General features: G+C 43.7%; 1 protein-coding gene across 2 annotated transcripts in view; it reads right to left on the bottom strand.

Annotated features, from left to right (window-relative positions):
- Nucleotides 1-19,897, bottom strand: part of TBC1D10A (TBC1 domain family member 10A) — a 45,126-nt gene that overhangs the window by 15,844 nt on the left and 9,385 nt on the right. For both annotated transcript variants that reach the window (XM_072983669.2, XM_078381608.1), the window contains exons 2-3: nucleotides 5,468-5,567; nucleotides 698-805 (exon numbers count right to left, since the gene is read on the bottom strand). In XM_072983669.2, the coding sequence (XP_072839770.2) occupies nucleotides 698-805; nucleotides 5,468-5,567 (208 nt within the window). The remainder of the gene's footprint in view (nucleotides 1-697; nucleotides 806-5,467; nucleotides 5,568-19,897) is intronic.

Below are 19,897 nucleotides of genomic sequence, written 5' to 3'. Positions count from 1 at the left end.
CCATAAAGGAGGACAGTTCTGCAAGATCTGGGAAGGTTTTTTTTAATGATACCACCTCATAGCATTGCCATATATTAGAAGACTGAAAAAACAGGCTGCAATCTAGTGATAAACATACCACAAAACCATTAAGGGGTGGGTTTTTTGATTTCCAAAAGCCCAGTTTTGACAAAGTGGTTTTTAATGGATTTGTGATCTGTGCTTTTTCTTTAGCTGATGTCTTTTCAATTTGTAATTGCATTAACTGCATTTTAGCCTTTTAAGATATTATAACCACCACATTTTATAGTACTCAGGGACGTGTATCTTTTAAAAAATCTATTTTTAATATTATCTATTTCAGCCTTGTTGTAAGGTGCTTTTGATCCCAGCTCATAGAGAATGGTTCAATATAAATCAAAGAAATAAACAACAGCAAGTAAAATTAGAAGTTCTCTGCTTCCTCACCCAAAAGAATACAAGGATCGCGTGGCTGTCTTGTGTCCAGGTTTTTATACAATTCCACTACTGCTTAGACTACTTGTGTTCGAATCCCTGATCTGTATTGCTAGGAGGCATGTTTAAATCGCAAGAAACACCGTATGGCCCAGGGGATGTTGTAGGTAATTGATTCTACTGCAGTCCTAGGGATTCTAAAGTGCAAGAGAGAGACACATTTCTTCTGCTACTGTGCCATTTTCCAGCAAGTGGTTCTTACATCAAATTTTCCAGCGTTGTGCTCCAACTTGACTTTGGCCCCTGACAGATACTGCCACGCTCGACCTCGCAATGATGGCGGAATCCCCTTCTGGCATCTCAGCCGAATCTGAAAAGGCAGAGAAGCCATTGTTAAGGTGTGGAATCATGTGCACAGTGACGGCATCTGTTCCATTACCAGTGCTGAAGAAAAATCCAACTATCAGTCCAGCTGGCTTTGTGCATGAAACTGGGGGTGGGGAACATTTTGTTCTTTGCCTTAAGTGTCACAGTGCTTTGGCACTGCTCCTCTGGCATAAAAAAAAAGACACAGAGATTAAGCTTACTAGTAAAGTACAGTAGAAACTCATCCATGGCATCAGTATCTGTTGATTCACTTAACCCCAGTCAATGAAACTAGATCACCCAAAGCAGTTTAAATGCTGGCAGATCCATTCCTTGGATCCAGGCCAGGTTTTCAGAATGCCTGGAGCAAAGGAATCTATGGCAGGATTCATATTGGCTTGGTCAAAGAGGGAGAGAGAGAGAGATTCTGATATGAAAAAAAACCTTCCTCTCACCATACAAGGAAGGAATTCGTAAACCAAACTTTAAAAACATACTTGCTACTTGTTTGCTACTATTCACATTTTTCAGTATTGCTTGTACACAAACACATGAAAAATATAAACATATATCCAGAATATAAAGCAAATTGGTTATTCCTAACTAGTGCAGACCTGATGGCACTTTAACAAAACTCATTCATTCAATGAGTCTACTCTAGTGAGGCTTAACAATCGAATTTAATCCTGTATTTCTTTATTGAAACTGATCAAAAAATTGATCAGACAACATGACTGATGGGGGGGCAATGTGTAGCCTTTATAATTAAAATTGTAAACCGCCCGGAGAGTGCTTGTAGCGCTATGGGGCGGTATATAAATCCAATAAATAAATAAATAAATAAATAAATGACAAACTGTTATTACACTAAATGTGGAAATGAAAAATTCTGACCCCCACACAGACAGGTTAGGTTCCTTTCTGTCCCATTAGACCACAGGCGGTGACCATATGGCTCTAGATCAATTCACAGAAAGGCAGCTTGAAAAATAAGATTATACAGTACCAGATTTTCACCAGCTTGCACAACTGACTGGATCTGTAACACTCAAGACCACATCAACAAACATTTTAAAAGTTCCAAAAATGACACACTGTGGATTTATTCACTCTTCTTTCGGGAAATCAAGGATCTTGGATGAAGTTAGAAGGTGCACGTGTTCAGGGGCTCCAGAGACCCAGATTACAGTTTTTCCCACAGGGTACCTCAGAGAATTTATGGGAGAGCACTTCAGTGGGCTCAAGGGGAAGCAAATCCAGGCTTCACAAGAAGGCACCAAAATTTGCTGCAAAAGCATAAAGAAAATGTGGAAGATTCAGAGAGGACAGCAGTTTAGACAGGCTTCGTTTCATCCAGTCCACATCAGAGACAGTGTATGGAAGCTGACATTTTCCACCTGCTGCCTATGGGGAAAAACAGCTTGTGTTGCTGATGCCCAAACCAGCTTTGGAGGCAAGCTACTGCCAAGGGTCGGGGACATCACACGGCAACATGTTAAGAGCTAAGTAAGAACTCACAGCTCAGGGTGCTGGAGATTGTTACCTTTGCTTACTTTGCTCCCTGCTGAGTTCTAAGGGGATTATAACCAATTACCAGGTGTGCATGTGTGTGTGATATGCTGTCAAGTTGGAAATGACTTATAGAGACCCTAATAAGGGTTTTCAAGGTAAGTGAGGTAGTTAAGGAGCGGTTTTACCAGCTCCATTGCCCTACGGAGTTTCAGGTGAACTGGGATTCGAACCCTGTTCTTCAGAGCCTTACTCCATCAACTCTAGCCACTCTACATCAAATTGGGAATCAGATACAAGACAGCCAAGAGTGAATAGAGTAACAGTGGGGTCTTTGTCTCACTTCCATGTCTCTCTCTAAGAGTGGGCCTAGGGTCTCTCTTGGAAGGGAGGGGGTGTTTATGCAATGGTTCTCCTGTGACTCATCAGTAGATTTTTGTGGCTCTGGACTTATCTCTCTACGTTAGAGAAAGATTATTGGAATTTCTGTTTTCCATGCTATATTATGTATCCACCTTTTTGGAACTGTTTTCTCTTTTTGACACCATCTTTTTGTTCCGTCCTTCTCCTTGTTCACTTTCTTTTTAAATAAACTTCATGAAACTTGCAAGCCTGGTTTTAAGGCGAATGGGAGGGGGGTAGCACTTCTTTTCCACTTGTTCATTCTACAATTTGTGAAAGTATTCGGGTTTTTTTCTCTGTATGGAGTGGTAGCAGCATAGGCTACACATTGCTCCGCCCCCAGGAAGCTAGGTACGCATTTTACTGACCTCAGAAAGATAGAAGGCTGAGTCAGCCTTGAGCCGGCTACTAGACTGAACCCCGGGTTATGAGCACAGTTTTGGCTGCATACTGCAGTTTAACCACCAGAAGACTCTTAACTATGCTTACTTTTCCTCCTTATGCTCACAGGGAAAGGGTAGGAGCAAAATGGTCCCCCAACCTGAAGCACCTGGGTGCAAAAGCTGCACCTGCAGCTTCAGGAAGGTAACCAAGGACACTGGGTTGTCACTATGCTTTTGAGGAGGATAGGTGGAGGTATCCGATCTCTGGCATAAAAGGATGAAGGGGAAGTCTATGTTCTGTCCAGAACTTGGAAGCATAATCTTTATAGACTACATCTCCCAGAATCCTCCAGCCAGGTGCCATGCTGGCCGAGAATTCTGGGAGATGCAATCCGAGCAATTTGCTTCTGTGAGTTCTGATGAGGAGAGTTACTGTATGTCAAGTTATGTCTGAGGCATCCTCTCGCCACCACCCTCTTCCACAGTGATTCTATGGACTTACTCAAGAGAGATGTGCTCAGATAATCAAAGTGCTATAGACATGCAAAGTGTTATTTCTACAGATCCTGCAGAGAAAGAATTGTCAGTCAGTGATCTTGGCATGGAAGGCAGACAATTGCAGTCAGAAGCTGGCAGCAAACCAGAATTTGTTATCTTGGGATGAACCGATAGTGAAAACAGGTCTGTGAATGAACAAAAGGACGTCCTAGGATTCTCAGCCTGTGTAGAAGAGGTGCTGATTCAGAATAATAAGGATGGCCGCGAGGCTTACTGGATTGCTTTCCAGGTCTCCACCACAGACATAACAATCTGAGGCAAGGTTTGCTGGGTAGGCAAGTGAGGCCAAAGTAAGGGGAACGGGTGGATACAGGCAGGCAGGACTAGCCCGGCACCCACATCCTGAGGAGCAGCAGCAGGATGCTTGCTCAAGATGGGAACAGTCAAGATCTCCTTGCTTTACTGGACTATGTTGTCTGGTTTTGCAGCAGAAAGGAAGAGACAGGAATGAGAGAGTACAGCGGAGCAATCCGGATTTTAGATGCATCTGGAGGCCTTTGCAATGAAGAACTTTGATTGAGGAAGTGCTTGGAAATACAGAAGTATTATCACGATTATTCAAGCCTCACAGCCAGTAATGCAGACTCCTCTATCCCATGAGCTGACAGGGTCAGCAGGCCAGCAGTGGGTGACAGTAACCACCCAAACTTTAAAAAAGAAGAAGAAACACATGTCTGAAGTAGGAAATCCACTTCCGGTTTTTTAAAGGGGCTTAAACTTTAAGAAAAGGGGAGAGTGTGCCTTTTTTTAAAAGGAGGGTCGTGATCTCTCTAGACTTAACAGGGATCTTAATTCACTTTCTTTAGCCAAAATGTTATTTTGGAGAGCAGCTAAGAGGAGTCTGATGAAGAGTGCAGAAAAGTCTCTTGGAAGCTGCATATGGGTCATGGACAGTGTGATTCCCACCTCCTCTACCCCAACAAGGAGGGGGTGGATACTCAAGTGTGTGCGCGAACAGAAATAGTAGGGCAAAAGGAGGACTGGGAGTAACTGTGAAGCAAGGCATGGCTTCTGGTCTAATCAAGTCTCCAGATAGCCTCCGTGATCCCAGAGCAATCAGCTCCCATGTGGCATCCAGCCATAGGATCTTATAATCCAATTTATATATCCTGCCTTTTCTTCAAAACAGGCCAGTTAAGGCAGCCACCAGAAGTATTAAATAAAAATGAATATATTTAATTGTGTTATCCACATGTTTTAAAAGACACCGGGAAACAGATACAGATCCCTCCAACTCAAGCTTGTGTCAAAGACACGTCTGAACAAGGAGGTCTCTGCTCTTCGCTGGAAAGAGGAAAGAAAGATGGCCAAGCTTTGGTTCTCCTTGCAGGGAGTTCCACAACCTGGAACGGGCCATGGGGAAAACACCCTCTCAAATCCCCAGCAAATGAGAAGGATTCTCTTGCAGATTTGGAAAGGAGTGGAGGCTCTTAGATTGATTACCAACAATACTGTTAAGGGTAACAGCAAACGGGATGGATGAGCGTGACTGTAGTATGAGCAATAATGACATTAGCACGGTACTTTCAAGTGCTTGGAGCACCTCATAGGTAGTAGCCGGCTATACCTTTTCCGAGAGCCCTTAGGACAGTGAGGCTCAGAGACAGGGGCTTGCCTAAGGCCACCCTCCACACTGACAGCAAGGCCAGATGCAAAGTGGGGTTCTCCCAATGCACTGCTCTTGCTCGCTCTTCCGCTCCACTCCACCACAAAAACTCCCAAGCACACACTGCGTCCGTTGCCCATTTGCTTCTGGCACAAGCAAGAAAACCAGGAGGGGGTCACTGTTGCGGTGCGCTTGCCTCGTGGCTCACCTTTTTGTGCTTCTTTGCCATCCACTTGTCCCAGTTGTTGAGCATGTCCAGCCACTTGGATTCCCTCTGCCTCAGCACCTCCAGCGGCACCTCTTCCAACCTAGGAAAGGAGGAAGGAACAGGCTGCGTTACTTAACATCGTGCTGACCAAACCCTTTCCTGCTTTGATACAGGCAGAGATTGGCTGGCAGGCAGGCAGGTCCCAGGCAGAAACATGACAATGGACCAGTTTTGTCCCTGGTGCCGTCTTTACTTATTATTTTAGATTTTCTTTAATGTCTCACATTCTGCCCAGAGGATCAACTATAAAGAGGGCTAAAAGCGTACCCCATTATTTGTTGTTGCTGTTGCTTTTGGATATTCTCCTTCTTTTAGCAGGTACTTACAAATTATGTATCTTTTTGTCCATCCCACTCCTTGGCATTTTCTGGGCCATCATTCCCCCACACACACACCCAGACACTTCTGAACTAGCAAGAACTCCCTCTATTTTGTGTACAGAAGACGACTAGCCTGGCTATTGGCAGTTTTCCCTCTACCACATTGTGGCACTGCAGGTGAGGATTGGACATGCAGAACATATGGTGCGGCAAACACTGCACTGAGTGAGGGGACCTGTGATAGCAGTTCTCACATACTGTACTTGAAATGTAGTCGTACACAGGAGGACCAGGCTCTGTTCTGATCACCCCAGAGTGCAGGACATCTAGCAATGGGCTCAAGCTACAGGAAGCCAGATTTAGGCTGAATAACAGGAAAAACTTCCTAACCGTTAGAGCAGTATCAGAGTGGAACCAATGACCATGGGAGGTGGCGAGCGCTCCAACACTGTGGAGGCCTTCAAGAGAAATGTAGATAACCACCTCGCAGATCAGCTTCGATTTGGATTCCTGCCTTGAGCAGGGGGTTGGACTCGATGGCCTTAGGGACCCCTTCCAACACTATGATTGTGTGATTCTATGACCTTCAAGAAAGGGAAAAGACAGGGGAACCCAGTTGGAGATCCACCACTGTTGCCCTCCCACAGCTGCTGCCTGAGGCTGTTGCTTCATTCAACCTAACAGCTGGGCCAACCTCACTATGCATATTCCTAAGCAACCGGACACAGTTAGGACACCACTAGAGATTAAGGCACATCTAGGATGCACACTCTGGCATAGTAGATTTAAATGCCTATTGGTAGATTACGGAAGTACTTGGCTAACGATCACATATGTGGGATTCCCCAGGCATGTCCCCTGAAAGTACCAAATAAACCAGATTCTGCTCCAGAGATGACTTTGTCCCTCAGGCCATCACTCCTCTGTCTCCTGCACACGATTCCTGTGAATCAACATCCTCTGTCAGTTGATTCAAGAATCATTATCTGTCCATATGCAGACCACGAATTTACAGCTCCTGCAGGAGCTATAACAATCTGCCAAATATTAACATGCATCCAGGTCTTGGAACTGCGGTACTGGAACGGATCCTGTGGATCATCCATCCCCCACTTGTGAAGGAGGCACAAGTGGGGGATCGAACTCCCATCCTCTGGCTCTGCAGCCAGATTCCCAAACCACTGAGCTATCCAGCAGTTATGGTTTAACCGTTTTAATAATGATCTCCTCTTCCAAGCAATTCTGGGAATTGTTATGAGGCCGAGAAGATAGTCTGGGATTTTGTAATTCTCAACCTATGTAAATCACAAACCCGAAGAATTAGGGGAACAGAAAGATAACGACGATTGAACCAGTATAAAAGCAGCATGTGGCCTGATTCGGAGAGTCTAGTTGCTTAGCTCAGGGATTCAGCCTGCCTCATTTTCACTCAACAGAACCCTCTGCCATGTCACATCCTGCCTTCTGATCTGCATGAGCTGCTCGTATTTCCACGAAGAAGCTCCATCTCATTCATGCAGTGCAAGAGCGGGACAAACCAGGCAGATTTTTTCCCACAAGGCAGCAAAGCCCTGGCCGGCCCAGGCCAAGAGACAGCTAAGCAAGTCTTGATTCAGTTTATCTATCATCTGCAAATTTGTTTCAGGCTACGCTTTCACAGAAGTCGAGCCAGGAAACAGACAGAAAGGACACGCCTTCCTCCGAGCTTAGCCAGCTGTTCCTACTTTCTCTGCCGGAAATGTGCATTTATGGGATGGCTAGCGGAAAAACAAACAAACGCTAAACCCTCAGTCTATTTCCTCGCCATTCAGTCTCTCGCAATGAGATAAGAGACTGCAGACATTCAGCCAAGGCTGAATTCTCCGATGGTCCCAAGGTTTTGAAATAACTCGCAGGATGGCTAAAGGAATCCAGCCACCCCGGTCGTTGCCTGTTTGAGTCACTTGCTTCCCTGAAGTGAAGCCAAGCAGATCTACATCAAGGGGAAGCACCCAACTCGTCGAAGGAACCCAATTCCACCAGGAACATTCCCTCCTGTGCACAAGGTCTTCAACGGCGAGAGCAGAAGCATTTTTTGCAAGCAGCACTGTATCCAAGACAGACAAGGAAGCACCGATCCCTTCAGCCACCAAGTTTGACATTTTTTCTTTCCACAAGGAGACGATAGGATTCAATGCAGATCCTGCCAGTACCCTATAAAGCTTGAGGAGAAGGGAAACATAGAAGCACACAAGGAAACAAACCTGTTCCCCAGCTTTCTCTATGGTGCGAATAGAGAAGCAACCGCAGCTCCTTTGCTTCACGTGCATTGATACGAATGGGGTTCTTCCAGATGCCACTTGCCTTCTCAGCTGGCAAGGTGAGAGTCACAAGGGGCAATTTTCCTAACTTCACCACGTAGGCCATCTCTGGACTCTCATGGGCCAGGTTAGGACTGTGGGCCAGAGCCAGCCTCCCTCCCTCCCCTTTCCAGGGCATTTCCCTCCGCATGCCTTAGTGATGAGGTCTGCCCAGCGTCTGCATGAAAAACAGCAGAAGGGATGCGAGATAAAAGTCTGGGAATTTTTTGCTTTCCAAGTTACAGGCCTGGAATGGAAACAAGCCCCCGAGGCACCCACTTCTGCCTGAAGAGGCCTTTGTGGGTGTGAATGAGCAGGCCAAACAAATGAGCAAGAGGTCTGAGGATGCCGGACAAAGTTGCCTTTGTTTTTTTCAGGGAAAGCTGGGGGGAAAAATAAAGAACTCCACAGAGCTACCACAAAAGAAGACATGGTAGAATCTGGAACCTTACCTGCCCCATCGTGTCCAGGTCCTTCTGGGGGTTATGCCTGCAACTGCATTAAAGTCATTGCTGCTCTCAGAGTCACGGCAGACTGTGAGGATTTGCTGCCTAGGAAGGTCTGGCTCCTTCCTCCTCTCCTTCGAATGCCATGCAAAAAAAAGGGACTGAAATCCACACAGGGATCTTTTCAACACCTTTGGTGGTACTGCAAAAAGGTAGACCAATTTTGGGAAGAAGTGCTTGATGAAATAAATAAAATTGCAAACCAGTGGATTAATAAATCTCCAGAATTAGCACTTCTCAGTCTTTTTTCTAGGGGAAAATGAACCCATTTCATACAAAACCTTAATAAGTCATCTTTTGACTGCAGCAAGACGGACGAAAGTAAAAGGGTTCACACAGGCTTCTGGTTTTTACACAGGCCATGAAATATGTCTAATCTAGTAGATGCTGTTTCTTTGCTAATTAGTCTCTTTTAAATTGATCCACTTTGATTACACTTATATATACTTTATTGCTTTACAGCCTATCAGTATACAGTTGTGCCACGCTTAACGATTGCCTCACATTATGACAAATCCACTTTACGACGATGTTTTTGCGATCACAATTGCGATTGCAAAACGATGGTCTAAATGGGGGAATTTTGCTTAGTGATGATCAGTTCCCTGCTTCGGGAACCGATTTTCGCTTTACGACAATCAAAAATAGCTGATGGTTGGGTTTTCAAAATGGCCACCAGGTGCTTAAAATGGCTCCCCGTTGTGCTTAGGAACGGATTCCTCACTATACAGGCACCGAAAATGGCCATCGTATGGAGGATCTTCGCTGGACGGTGAGTTTTTAGCCCACTGGAGCGCATTGAGGGGTTTTCAATGCGTTTCAATGGGCTTTTAAATTTTGCTTTATGATCTTTTTGCTTAACAGCAATTTTCCTGGAACGGTTTGTTGTGGTTAAGCGAGGCACCACTGTAAATTAAACCTGTCATAAAAACAGTCTCATCTATTTTCTTCAGAGATCTCTGGCAAGTGATTGCCAAATGAGTCTCAGGGCACTCATTTTCTCATGTGTGCAACATGGGTATAAGGAACTATTGAACTAGGAGGGAGAACTGCTGTAAATATTATTGACAAAGTGCAAACACTGTTTACTCCTAGAACACATGAGCCAGCGACTCTGGCTTGGGGATCCTGGCAGTTGTAGTTCATTTGGGGTGCACCAGGATGCTGATGGGGGTAAGGGTGACTGTGTATAAGGGCTGGAGAAAGGACACACCTTGGGGTAACTTGCCTTGGATAGCAGTTAAGGGCATTTATTTAGGCCCCCTCTTCATCAGTGGAGCCGCTGCTACTTCAGTCATCTGCCAAAAGATCAACCATGTAGGTTTGTGGTAAAGGACAGTGCCACTTTTAAGGCATGTATTCATTACCCACCTCTTTAACTAGCTCAGCTGCCTTAACTAGCCTGAGAAGAAACCTTCATGTGTTTCTTGCTACCCATAGCCCTAGAAAGCTAAGATGGGTGGACAAGCAGGGTTGGTCATCATCAGCACCCATGCATGTTCCTGCCTTCTGTATGTTTGTGGTACACAGATGTGGAAAGCTGAGTATGTGGTAGGCTGGGGAATACGTCAACTCTCTCCCAAGAGATGAGGAGTCAGCATTTATATTTTCCTCCAGAGAGCAGACGTTCCAATCTCATCATCCATCATTACAGATTATATCCAACCACGGCAATCATCAATTGAGGTTCCCACTGGACTTTGATCAGGAAGCCATTTGGAAACATTTAACCATTATACATCTGCCCCAGTGTAATTCAGCACTGAGCTTTGAGGTAGGCATTCATATGCACTTGTCTGCTTTTCCTTAAAAAATTCAACTTGCACCGGTTGATCTAATAATATATTCCTCCTAGGAGTATAAACAGTTCGATACACACCACCTAGCTTTACTGGCCTCATTCTAGACTTAATTATCAGTTCCAGGACAGAGAAACCACTAACAAGAGTCTGAAATCTGCGGGTGCGGCAGTAGTTCTAAAAGCAGGACGCCAAACTGAACTATGTACAGCTAACTGTGCTTTCGTCGTCGTCCTCACACTATGAAGTTGTGTCTAAAAGAACCTGCACTGCTCAGTTTTTCCGGGTGTTGCCAAAAAAGGAGACACAAGTCTAGCAACAAGCAATGCAGCCAAACCAGACAGAAATAAAAAGCAAGGCAGCCAGAAGAAGGCATTCCACAGAGCCTGAGAAGTTAGCCAGCTCTTTAGACCAGGGTGTGGCCTGGCCCAGAACACAAAGAGTGCAGAATGCAAGCTTTCATCGTCCTTGTTTGGTGTCCAAAGATCAGCAAGTCCACAGCATTCCTGGAAATTCAGCAGCCCTAATAGAAACTAAGCTTAAAGTTATAAACAAGGAGGCTTTTATCTGGCTGAAATCCTTCCCAGTTGAGCTTTGCCTCAAGGTTTACAGTCCTGGAAACCAAGAATTCTGTTTCTGTTAGAGGGGCTGAATATCTATCTGCTGCCTCTTGGAATTTCCTGCGTGTCCTCTGGCCCAAATCAACGGAAAATGCATCTGTCTCCAAATGAGCTGCTATCCATTTGAAATAGAGAACTCCTACAAATCACTTCTGGAAACCTGTTTGGGGCTCAACTTGGGGGGAGAAGAGAAGAACTCCTAAGGAATCTATCAACAAGAAGGACAAACTGTATACATTTAACCTGTTATACCCTTCTCATTTTACCAGTTATATGCCTGCTTCTTGGGAGGAAAGCAATGACAAACCTCGACAGCATCTTAAAAAGCAGAGACATCACCTTGCCAACAAAAGTCCGAATAGTTAAAGCTATGGTTTTTCCTGCAGCGAAGTATGGAAGTGAGAGCAGGACCATAAAGAAGCCTGATAGCCGAAGAATTGGTGCTTTTGAACTGTGGGGCTGGAGGAGACTCTTGAGAGTCCCCTGGACTGCAAGGAGAACAAACTTATCCATTCTGAAGGAAATCAACCCTGAGTGCTCACTGGAGGGACAGATCTGAAGCTGAGGCTGCAATACTTTGGCCATCTCATGAGAAGAGAGGACTCCTTGGAAAAGACCCTGATGTTGAGAAAGAGTGAAGGCAAGAGGAGAAGGGGACGACAAAGGATGAGATGGCTGGACAGTGCCATCGAAGCGACCAACATGAATTTAACCCAACTCTGGGAGGCCATGGAAGACAGGAGAGCCTGGCGTGCTCTGGTCCATGGGGTCACAAAGAGTCGGACATGACTAAACGACAACAACAACACCCTTCTCTTGTACTTGGGACTCCTCTCTACAAGATAAAGCTGAAGAAATTTGTAGCATTCTACACAAAATTGCATCCAACCAGATGGCTGTGTAACCCAAGGATTATAATCCCAATATTCTTCCCTCCCGAAAGTGGGTGTAGAATTAAACCCATGCACATCATTTTAGCTCTGCACAGCACTCTGGCAAAAGGTGTAGGGGGTTTGTCATCTAAAACACCTTCTTGTGCCACATGATAGAGACAAAGGAGGGAGACAGAAGTGCAAGGAAAGCTGCAATAGTGGAAATTGAGATATGTGGTTCTGTTTTCCTTTCTCTTCCAGCATATTACAACTCAATGAAGGCTCCCAAAGTATTTAGCTATTAGAGACTTATTTTACACATTCCTAGCAGATCAATGAGTGAATGGTCTCATGCATATTTGAGCCTAATAATAGTCAGGCAGGTGTTGGATTCCCGCAACTCCATTACAACATCTCCCAAAATCTGTTTTTTTAAAGCCTGACACAGTTACAAATTCCTGAACCAGAGATTCCTCAGAAGATAGAAAAAGTAAACCCTGCAGCAGCAAAAATAAAACAAAATTAAAAAAAGATGATCCTTGGCTCTGGGAGATGCTCAGTGCACTCAAGCATGAGTCTCTGGTTCCACAGCAGGAAAGAGAGTATCAAAGTTCACAGAAGACAGAGGGCTACTTCCAATTTCTGTCTCAGAGACAAAGGTATGTGTGTACTAATGTCTAATTTCTGTGCAAAGGGCATACTTGTTAAGCTTTACCATACTATTTCCTCAAGTCTTTTAGGGTCCCCTCATATCTCCCCATCCTCTTGTCATGCAGATTAGGCTGAATGTACTCCTACAAACACCAAGGGACCGTACAGCAGAGTAAGATCTGAACTCAAACCTCTGTTTTTTGTGGGGCAAATCTAGTCTCTTGAACATAATGACCTCAAATTGGTAAAGGCTACAAACAGTGACCATAGTGGATGACCTCTGAATTCTATGCAGTGGTCTGTGTGGATATGAAAAGACACTTCCAGTAACACAACAGTCCTTTTTATAGCACGGATGGGGATCCTCCAGGTGTGGCTGCAACTCCCAAACAACCCTAGCCAAGAGAACAGAGAATGATCATGGAAGTTGCAGTTCCGTAACATGCAGAAGGCAACTTATTTCCCATGTCTGGACCAAGACAGGAGTCCCCCTCACACACACAAACACACACACATGTACAAACACACACAGGCGCACGGCCTCTACCTTTGCAAAACAGATGCAGATGTTCCCAACACCCACTGTTACTCCTACAGCTTTACCTGAAGAGTCAGATAAAGCTGATTTGATAGGCAAGTCAAGCAGGTGGTGACTAAATGCTAAAAAAGAAAACTTGTTTTACAATTTTAGCCTGAAGCTGGCATCACTGACAGAAGAGGGACAGCAAGATCTTGAGCAACTGGCAGCTACCACTCACTACCTCCTCCCCCTCCTGGTTCCTAATTGCAGCCTGGTAAAGTTACTTTTTTGAACAATAAGACTGAGAAGGTTATGCAAATCGTGAGAATTATACAAAATTAAAAATGACTTTTACAGACTCTGGCCTTACTCACCTTCTCATATGCCTATGTCATTCAGCTGGCCAAAATGCCCATTCTAGGTGGCAGGAATTGCCAGGAAAAGCCAGCGATCTCCCAGTTTTCAAGGTTCAGCTGCAACTACATGCTTATTCTCTTTCTTTACCAAAGGGTCAAGCTGTTTCAAGTTTCACTGCGCCATCAAACACTAACAAAGGCATGTGTGTTCAGGCATTTGTATAATTGGGGGGTGGGTGGGTTTGAAGGCAAAATCTACCTAAAGACATTTGTGAGCAAAAAGGTGTATGTACACCCTGTGTGATTTTGACACTTGTAAAAGGCAACAGAATTGTGCATCAAGGCAATTCAGTATCTAGCCATCGGTATTCAATTTTGTTGCTCATTTAAATTATGCAATCTGCTCATTTTTATAGTGAAGCCTCTGGCAGTGATTAACTCTCTAGCTGCCACGTATCCTGTTGCTCCTGTTCTAAAGAGGTCTGACTGAGCTGCTCTTATCACAGAAAAACTAAGTGTTGCAGAAAAGCCTAAACAAGAAAATGGAGAAGCACCAGAGGTTCTGGAAACAGGATTTGGAGAAACCCAAAGAAAATGTTTGAGAGAGAAAGAAAATGTAAAAACACAAAGAAAAACTTCACAAGTGACTTTAAGAGATGAGGAAACACATGGTGCGAAGACAATCAAAACTTTATATCTGAAAGGAACAGGAGAACTACTACCTCTTTGCTGATTACAAGACAATCAACCACCATCTCTGTATTGAAGATCTTTATTCTGATGCCATGTATTCATCATGTTAAATCTCTTTCTCTTCTGTCTGATGAAGTGGGCTTGTCCACAAAGGTAACGTAAAGGTTCCCCTTGACAATTTTTGTCCAGTTATGTCCGACTCTAGGGGGCGGTGATCATCCCCATTTCCAAGCCATAGAGCCAGCGTTTATCCGAAGACAATCTTCCGTGGTCACATGGCCAGTGCGACTTAGACACGGAACGCTGTTACCTTCCCATTGAGGTGGTTCCTATTTATCGACTCGTATTTACATGGTTGTTGTGGGTTTTTCGGGCTTCTTGGCCGTGTTCTGAAAGTGGTTCTTCCTAACGTTTCGCCAGTCTCTGTGGCCGGCATCTTCAGAGGACAGCAACAGTTTGCTGTCCTCTGAAGATGCCGGCCACAGAGACTGGTGAAATGTTAGGAAGAACCACTTTCAGAACACAGCCAAGAAGCCCGAAAAACCCACAACAACCATTAGATCCCAGCCGTGAAAGCCTTCGCGAATACGTATTTACATGCTTTCGAACCGCTAGGTTGGCGGGAGCTGGGACAAGGGACGGGCGTCGCGTGGATTCAATCTTACAACTGATGGTCTTCTGACCCTGCAGCACAGGCTTCTGCGGTTTACCCCACAGTGCCACCACGTCCCCTTGTCCACAACAGCTCACATTAAAAAATGTAAAAGTTAGTCTTTCAGATTCCAGTACCACCACATTCCCCCCTTCTTTTTATGTTTTGATTTCAATTTTGCTATTACCTACAGTGCTCAGACAGACTAGCATGGCTTCCTCTTCCACAACTTAAAAAAGGTTTTTAAATAAATTTGCAAAAGAGAGCTTCTCAAATGCGAAATGAGAACATGAAAATTCCCCCCTTTTGTTAAACTTTTTCTTCAACTTTGCTCAGAAAGGGGGGGGCACTTCCAATGACACCTGGTCTCTGGGTGTCTGTGAATTTCGTTGTATGTGTATATACCTACAATGACAATAAATTATTATTATTATTATTATTATTATTATTATTATTATTATTATTATTATTATTATTATTATTATTATTATTATTATTAATAATAAATAATAATATAATTTATTGTCATTGTAAGTATATACACAGTATACCATACAACGAAATTCACAGACACCCAGAGACCAGACACATGCACACACATAACATTCCCCAAACACTCCCCACCCACTAAAAGTCCCCCACTAAAATACAAACATCTACACCTCAGGCCAAGTAACACAGTCCAACTAATTATTCACTACTGGTGGTCTTTAAGCTCATTATTAATTGCAATTATAGCTCTAGGATAAAAACTATTTAGAAAACGTGTGGTCCGAGTCTTAATTGTTCTATATCTTCTGCCAGACGGTAACAGTTCAAAAAAGTTATAAGCAGGATGGGAAGAGTCTCTCAGGATGCTGTGTGACTTCCTCAGACAGCGGGATGTGAAGATGTCATCCAGGGTTGGTAGCTGGAGCCGGATGATATTCTGGGCAATTTTAATGGTTCTCTGTAGAGCTTTTTTGTCCGCTACAGAGCTACTCCCAAACCATGCCAGAATGCCATAAGTTAGGACACTCTCAATGGTGCTACGGTAGTAGGACAGAAGTAAATGCTGTGATAAATTTAACTTCCCGAGCATTCTCAGGAAATACAGCCTCTTCTGTGCCTTCTTTATTAGCATGTTGGCATTTATAGTCCATGAGAGGTCCTCTGAGATGTAAGTACCCAGAAATTTAAAACTACCAACTCTCTCCACTTCCTCACCGTTTATGTACAGTGGTAAATGTACATTTCTCTTCCTCCTAAAATCAATTATGAGTTCTTTAGTTTTTTTGATGTTAAGTGTGAGATGATTTTCTTTACACCATAGTATCAATCTTTGTACTTCCTTTCTATAAGCAGACTCATTGTTCTTATTTATGAGCCCCACCACTGTCGTATCATCTGCAAACTTAATAATTGCATTGGTGTTATATAGTGGGGTGCAATCATGTGTGTACAGGGAATAGAGGAAGGGACTTAGCACGCAGCCCTGGGGAGCTCCTGTACTTAGTATCAGGGTAGAAGAATGGTGGGATCCCATCCTTACTGACTGTGGCCTATCTGTCAGAAAATCCTTTATCCACATGCAGATCTCCTGAGGTAATCCCAGGTTGATCATTTTTAAAAACAACCTATTTGGTAGAATGGTGTTAAAAGCAGAGCTATAATCCACAAACAACAGCCTCGCATAAGTTCCCTGTTGTTCTAAGTGGCTCAATACAGTATGGAGTACGATGGACACAGCATCATCAGTAGATCTATTTCTCCTGTATGCAAATTGCCATGGATCCAAAGAAGGTGGAAGACCAGCCTTAATGTAATCCAGCACCAATCTCTCAAAACATTTCATAATAACAGATGTTAAAGCTACTGGTCTATAATCATTGGGAGATACCACAGCTGACTGCTTCGGGACTGGCACTATAATAGATGTCTTCAGGCAAGTGGGGACAGAACACTGCAACAAGGATAGATTGAAAATATCCGTAAAAACTCCAGCTAATTCTGCAGCACAGCCCCTAACAACTCGTCCCATGATTCCATCTGGTCCAGCTGCCTTTCGAATATTAATATTCTGGAAAGCGCGTCTCACATCTGAAATCTGCAGTACTAGTGGTTGTCTGTTGATGGTAGATTCTAGTGATGTATTATGGACAGTAGGTGCTGGAATAATGGTTGTTCCTGTTTCCACCTCAAAACGGCTGAAAAATTGATTTAACTGCTCAGCCAAAAAATCACTGCTGCTACACAGACTGTTTTTGTTACTCTGACCAGTGATTTGTCGTAGGCCATGCCACACTCGGCGAGTGTCAGAACTTCCAAGGTGTCGTTCAATTCTCTGGCTGTACATAGCTTTGGCATCCCTAATGCCCCTTTTTAGTTTAGCTCTGGCCTCTCTATACTGTAGTTCATCACCAGAATGAAAAGCAGCATTTCTGGCTTTTAATAAAAGGCGCACTTCTCTATTTAGCCAAGGCTTGTTGTTAGAAAACACTCGTACTTGTCTTGTTGTAGCAATAACATCGATGCAGCTTTTGATATAAAACAGTACTGTCGAGGCATAAGTATCAACATTGTCCTCCTCAAACAGTGTCCAATCAGTGCTCCTAAAGCAATCTTGAAGTTGCTCAGTTGCATCCACTGGCCACACTTGTATTTCTCTAATTGATGGTCTGATTCTTTTAACAAGGGGTCTGTACGATGGAATCAAAAAAAAGAGATATATGATCTGACTGTCCCAAGCTAGGCAATGGCTTCGTCTTATATCCATGCATGATGTTACAATATACCTGATCCAAGGTATTTTCCCCTCTAGTGGGACAGTCCACATACTGATAAAAGTTAGGGAGGACGGTCTTTAAATTGGCTTGATTGAAATCACCTGCTACCACCAGCACTCCATCTGGGTAGGCCTGCTGCTGTTTGCTGATAGCAGTTAACAAACAACTCAAAGCTGTGGTTGTGTTAGCATCAGGAGGTATATATATTGCTGTTATTATAACAACATTAAACTCACGAGGCAGGTAAAAGGGGCGGCATTTCACTGCCAAATACTCCAAATCAGGAGAACAGTGAATGTCCATTATTTTAACATCTGTGCTCCAATTATCGTTTGTGTAAACACAAACCCCTCCACCTCTGCTCTTCCCAGATTCAATAGACCTGTCTGCTCGATGTACTCTGCGTCCTTGTAGTTCAATTACCTCCCCTGGGATGGAAGAGTCAAGCCATGTCTCTGTAAAGATCATAACGCAACAGTCTCGAATATTTTTCTGTAGGGAGATAGTAAGTTCCAACTCCTCAATCTTGTTGGGTAGAGATCTAACATTTGAGACAAAAAGACTTGGCAATGCAGGCTTGTGAGGATTTTTGCCTAACCTCACTCGTAGACCAGCCCTGCAACCTCTTTTCTGCTTGCGTTTTCTCCGTGTTCTTTTCTTCCTGACAGGGAGAGCAGGCCGTCTTAAAAGCTCAGCTGGGATGTTGTAAGTTGAGACCCTCGATTCAAAGTTGCAACTGTCTCTGCCAATAGATAATAATTCTTGTCGACTGTAAGTTACTTGTGCCTGAGCACGTAGAGTCCATAATAAAGACCGATCTCTGGAATGCCTAGCCGCTGCAAATACTTGCGCCGCCATCTTGACCAACTGTCAACTGTTATTATTATTATTAAGGGTCAATATAATTTTGAAATAGAACTCCATAAAAGGAGGCAAAATTGCTTTTATCTCCAAATAGCCTGGGAGGGGGAGCACATTTTGTACAGTTGTTTTGGATATTTTGCGTTATTTTTTTAGGATTGCCTGTTTATGTTTTAGGCTTGCTATTAAACAAAATAAAAACATTTTTTTTAAAAAAGCAAAAAAACTTTGGCGAGGAAATTCTCTTTGCCTCACCACAGCACGACTCCTTGTTACACCCTCCCTGCTCTTTGCCCTTCCTCTCCTGGCTTTTGCTGCCACTGGGTTCTTTAGGGCTGTTTTGGACTAGTAACGGAAAAACAAATAGGAAGAAAAATGAAACAAAATGATCTGAAAGAGGTGCTCCCCTTCCTGATAAACAAAAGAAGCAGTGCACACACACACAAAAGCAAAAGAAATACCCCATGAAACAAACAAACAAAGGTTTCTGACAGACACATCCCTAACAGCAGGAATTTCTCCCCACCAGGAATATACAAATCAGCCGGCTTCATCTAGCCACTGGACTTCAGCATTTAAGCACACCATTCCTTTGAAATCTGGTTTCACAAAGCACACCAAAGGTTTCTCTCCAACAGTAATAATAGGCTTGTAGACCGAGGGTCACGGGACTATGTCTGTGTTTGCCCCTGAGCTTGACATACTTCACAGAGTTGTTGGGATGACACAGTGGGGAGAAAAAGAAAATGTATATACCCATTCACTGGAAGAAAGGGAGAAAAGAAATGATGCTAATATATCAACAAAAACAGGCAACCGTGTGAAAATGGTTCCAGCTTTTTTGCTTAACAAGTTGACTTGCTTCCGTATTTAAAATGGACTTTGCTTTCTGCATCACTTTGCTGAGTTCCATTATTTTAAGTGCTATGACAGGCCCGATGTTTGAATTCCAGGGGGGAAATGATTTAAGATCCAGAAAGGCTAATGTTCACTTAGTGGACTTTGGAGACTCAGATTCAAGACCTCATTCAACCATAAAGTCAGGCCAGTAACCAACCCCCAGCCTAACTTAACTCACAGAGGTTTCTGAGGATAAATTCAAGGGCATCCGGATGGAACAGGCAGGCTGTCCGGAACAGGGGCAGAAACAAAGAACCAGTTAGGCAAATTAAACGTCCTTTGGTTTCAAAAGCCAAATTAGAAGGTGACACAGGATGAAAATCTGTGTTTTATTTATGGCATTTCTAGGCAGCCTTTCTCCCTACAGTGGTGATGCAAGAGAGCTTGAGGTTACTTTAAAGCATGGTTTTAAATGTCTGATCATTTTGGGTTTGAAATTATTCTGGCCCATTCAGAATAATGTGAATCCATACCCTCACATCCTCTTCCAAGACAAGAAAAATCCAAGCTATTATA

This window comes from Pogona vitticeps, chromosome 14, assembly GCF_051106095.1.
Source record: "Pogona vitticeps strain Pit_001003342236 chromosome 14, PviZW2.1, whole genome shotgun sequence".
NCBI classification, from domain to species: domain Eukaryota; kingdom Metazoa; phylum Chordata; class Lepidosauria; order Squamata; family Agamidae; genus Pogona; species Pogona vitticeps.
The sequence above is the reverse complement of the archived record's forward strand: the minus strand, read 5'-3'. Positions and strand labels throughout refer to the sequence as shown.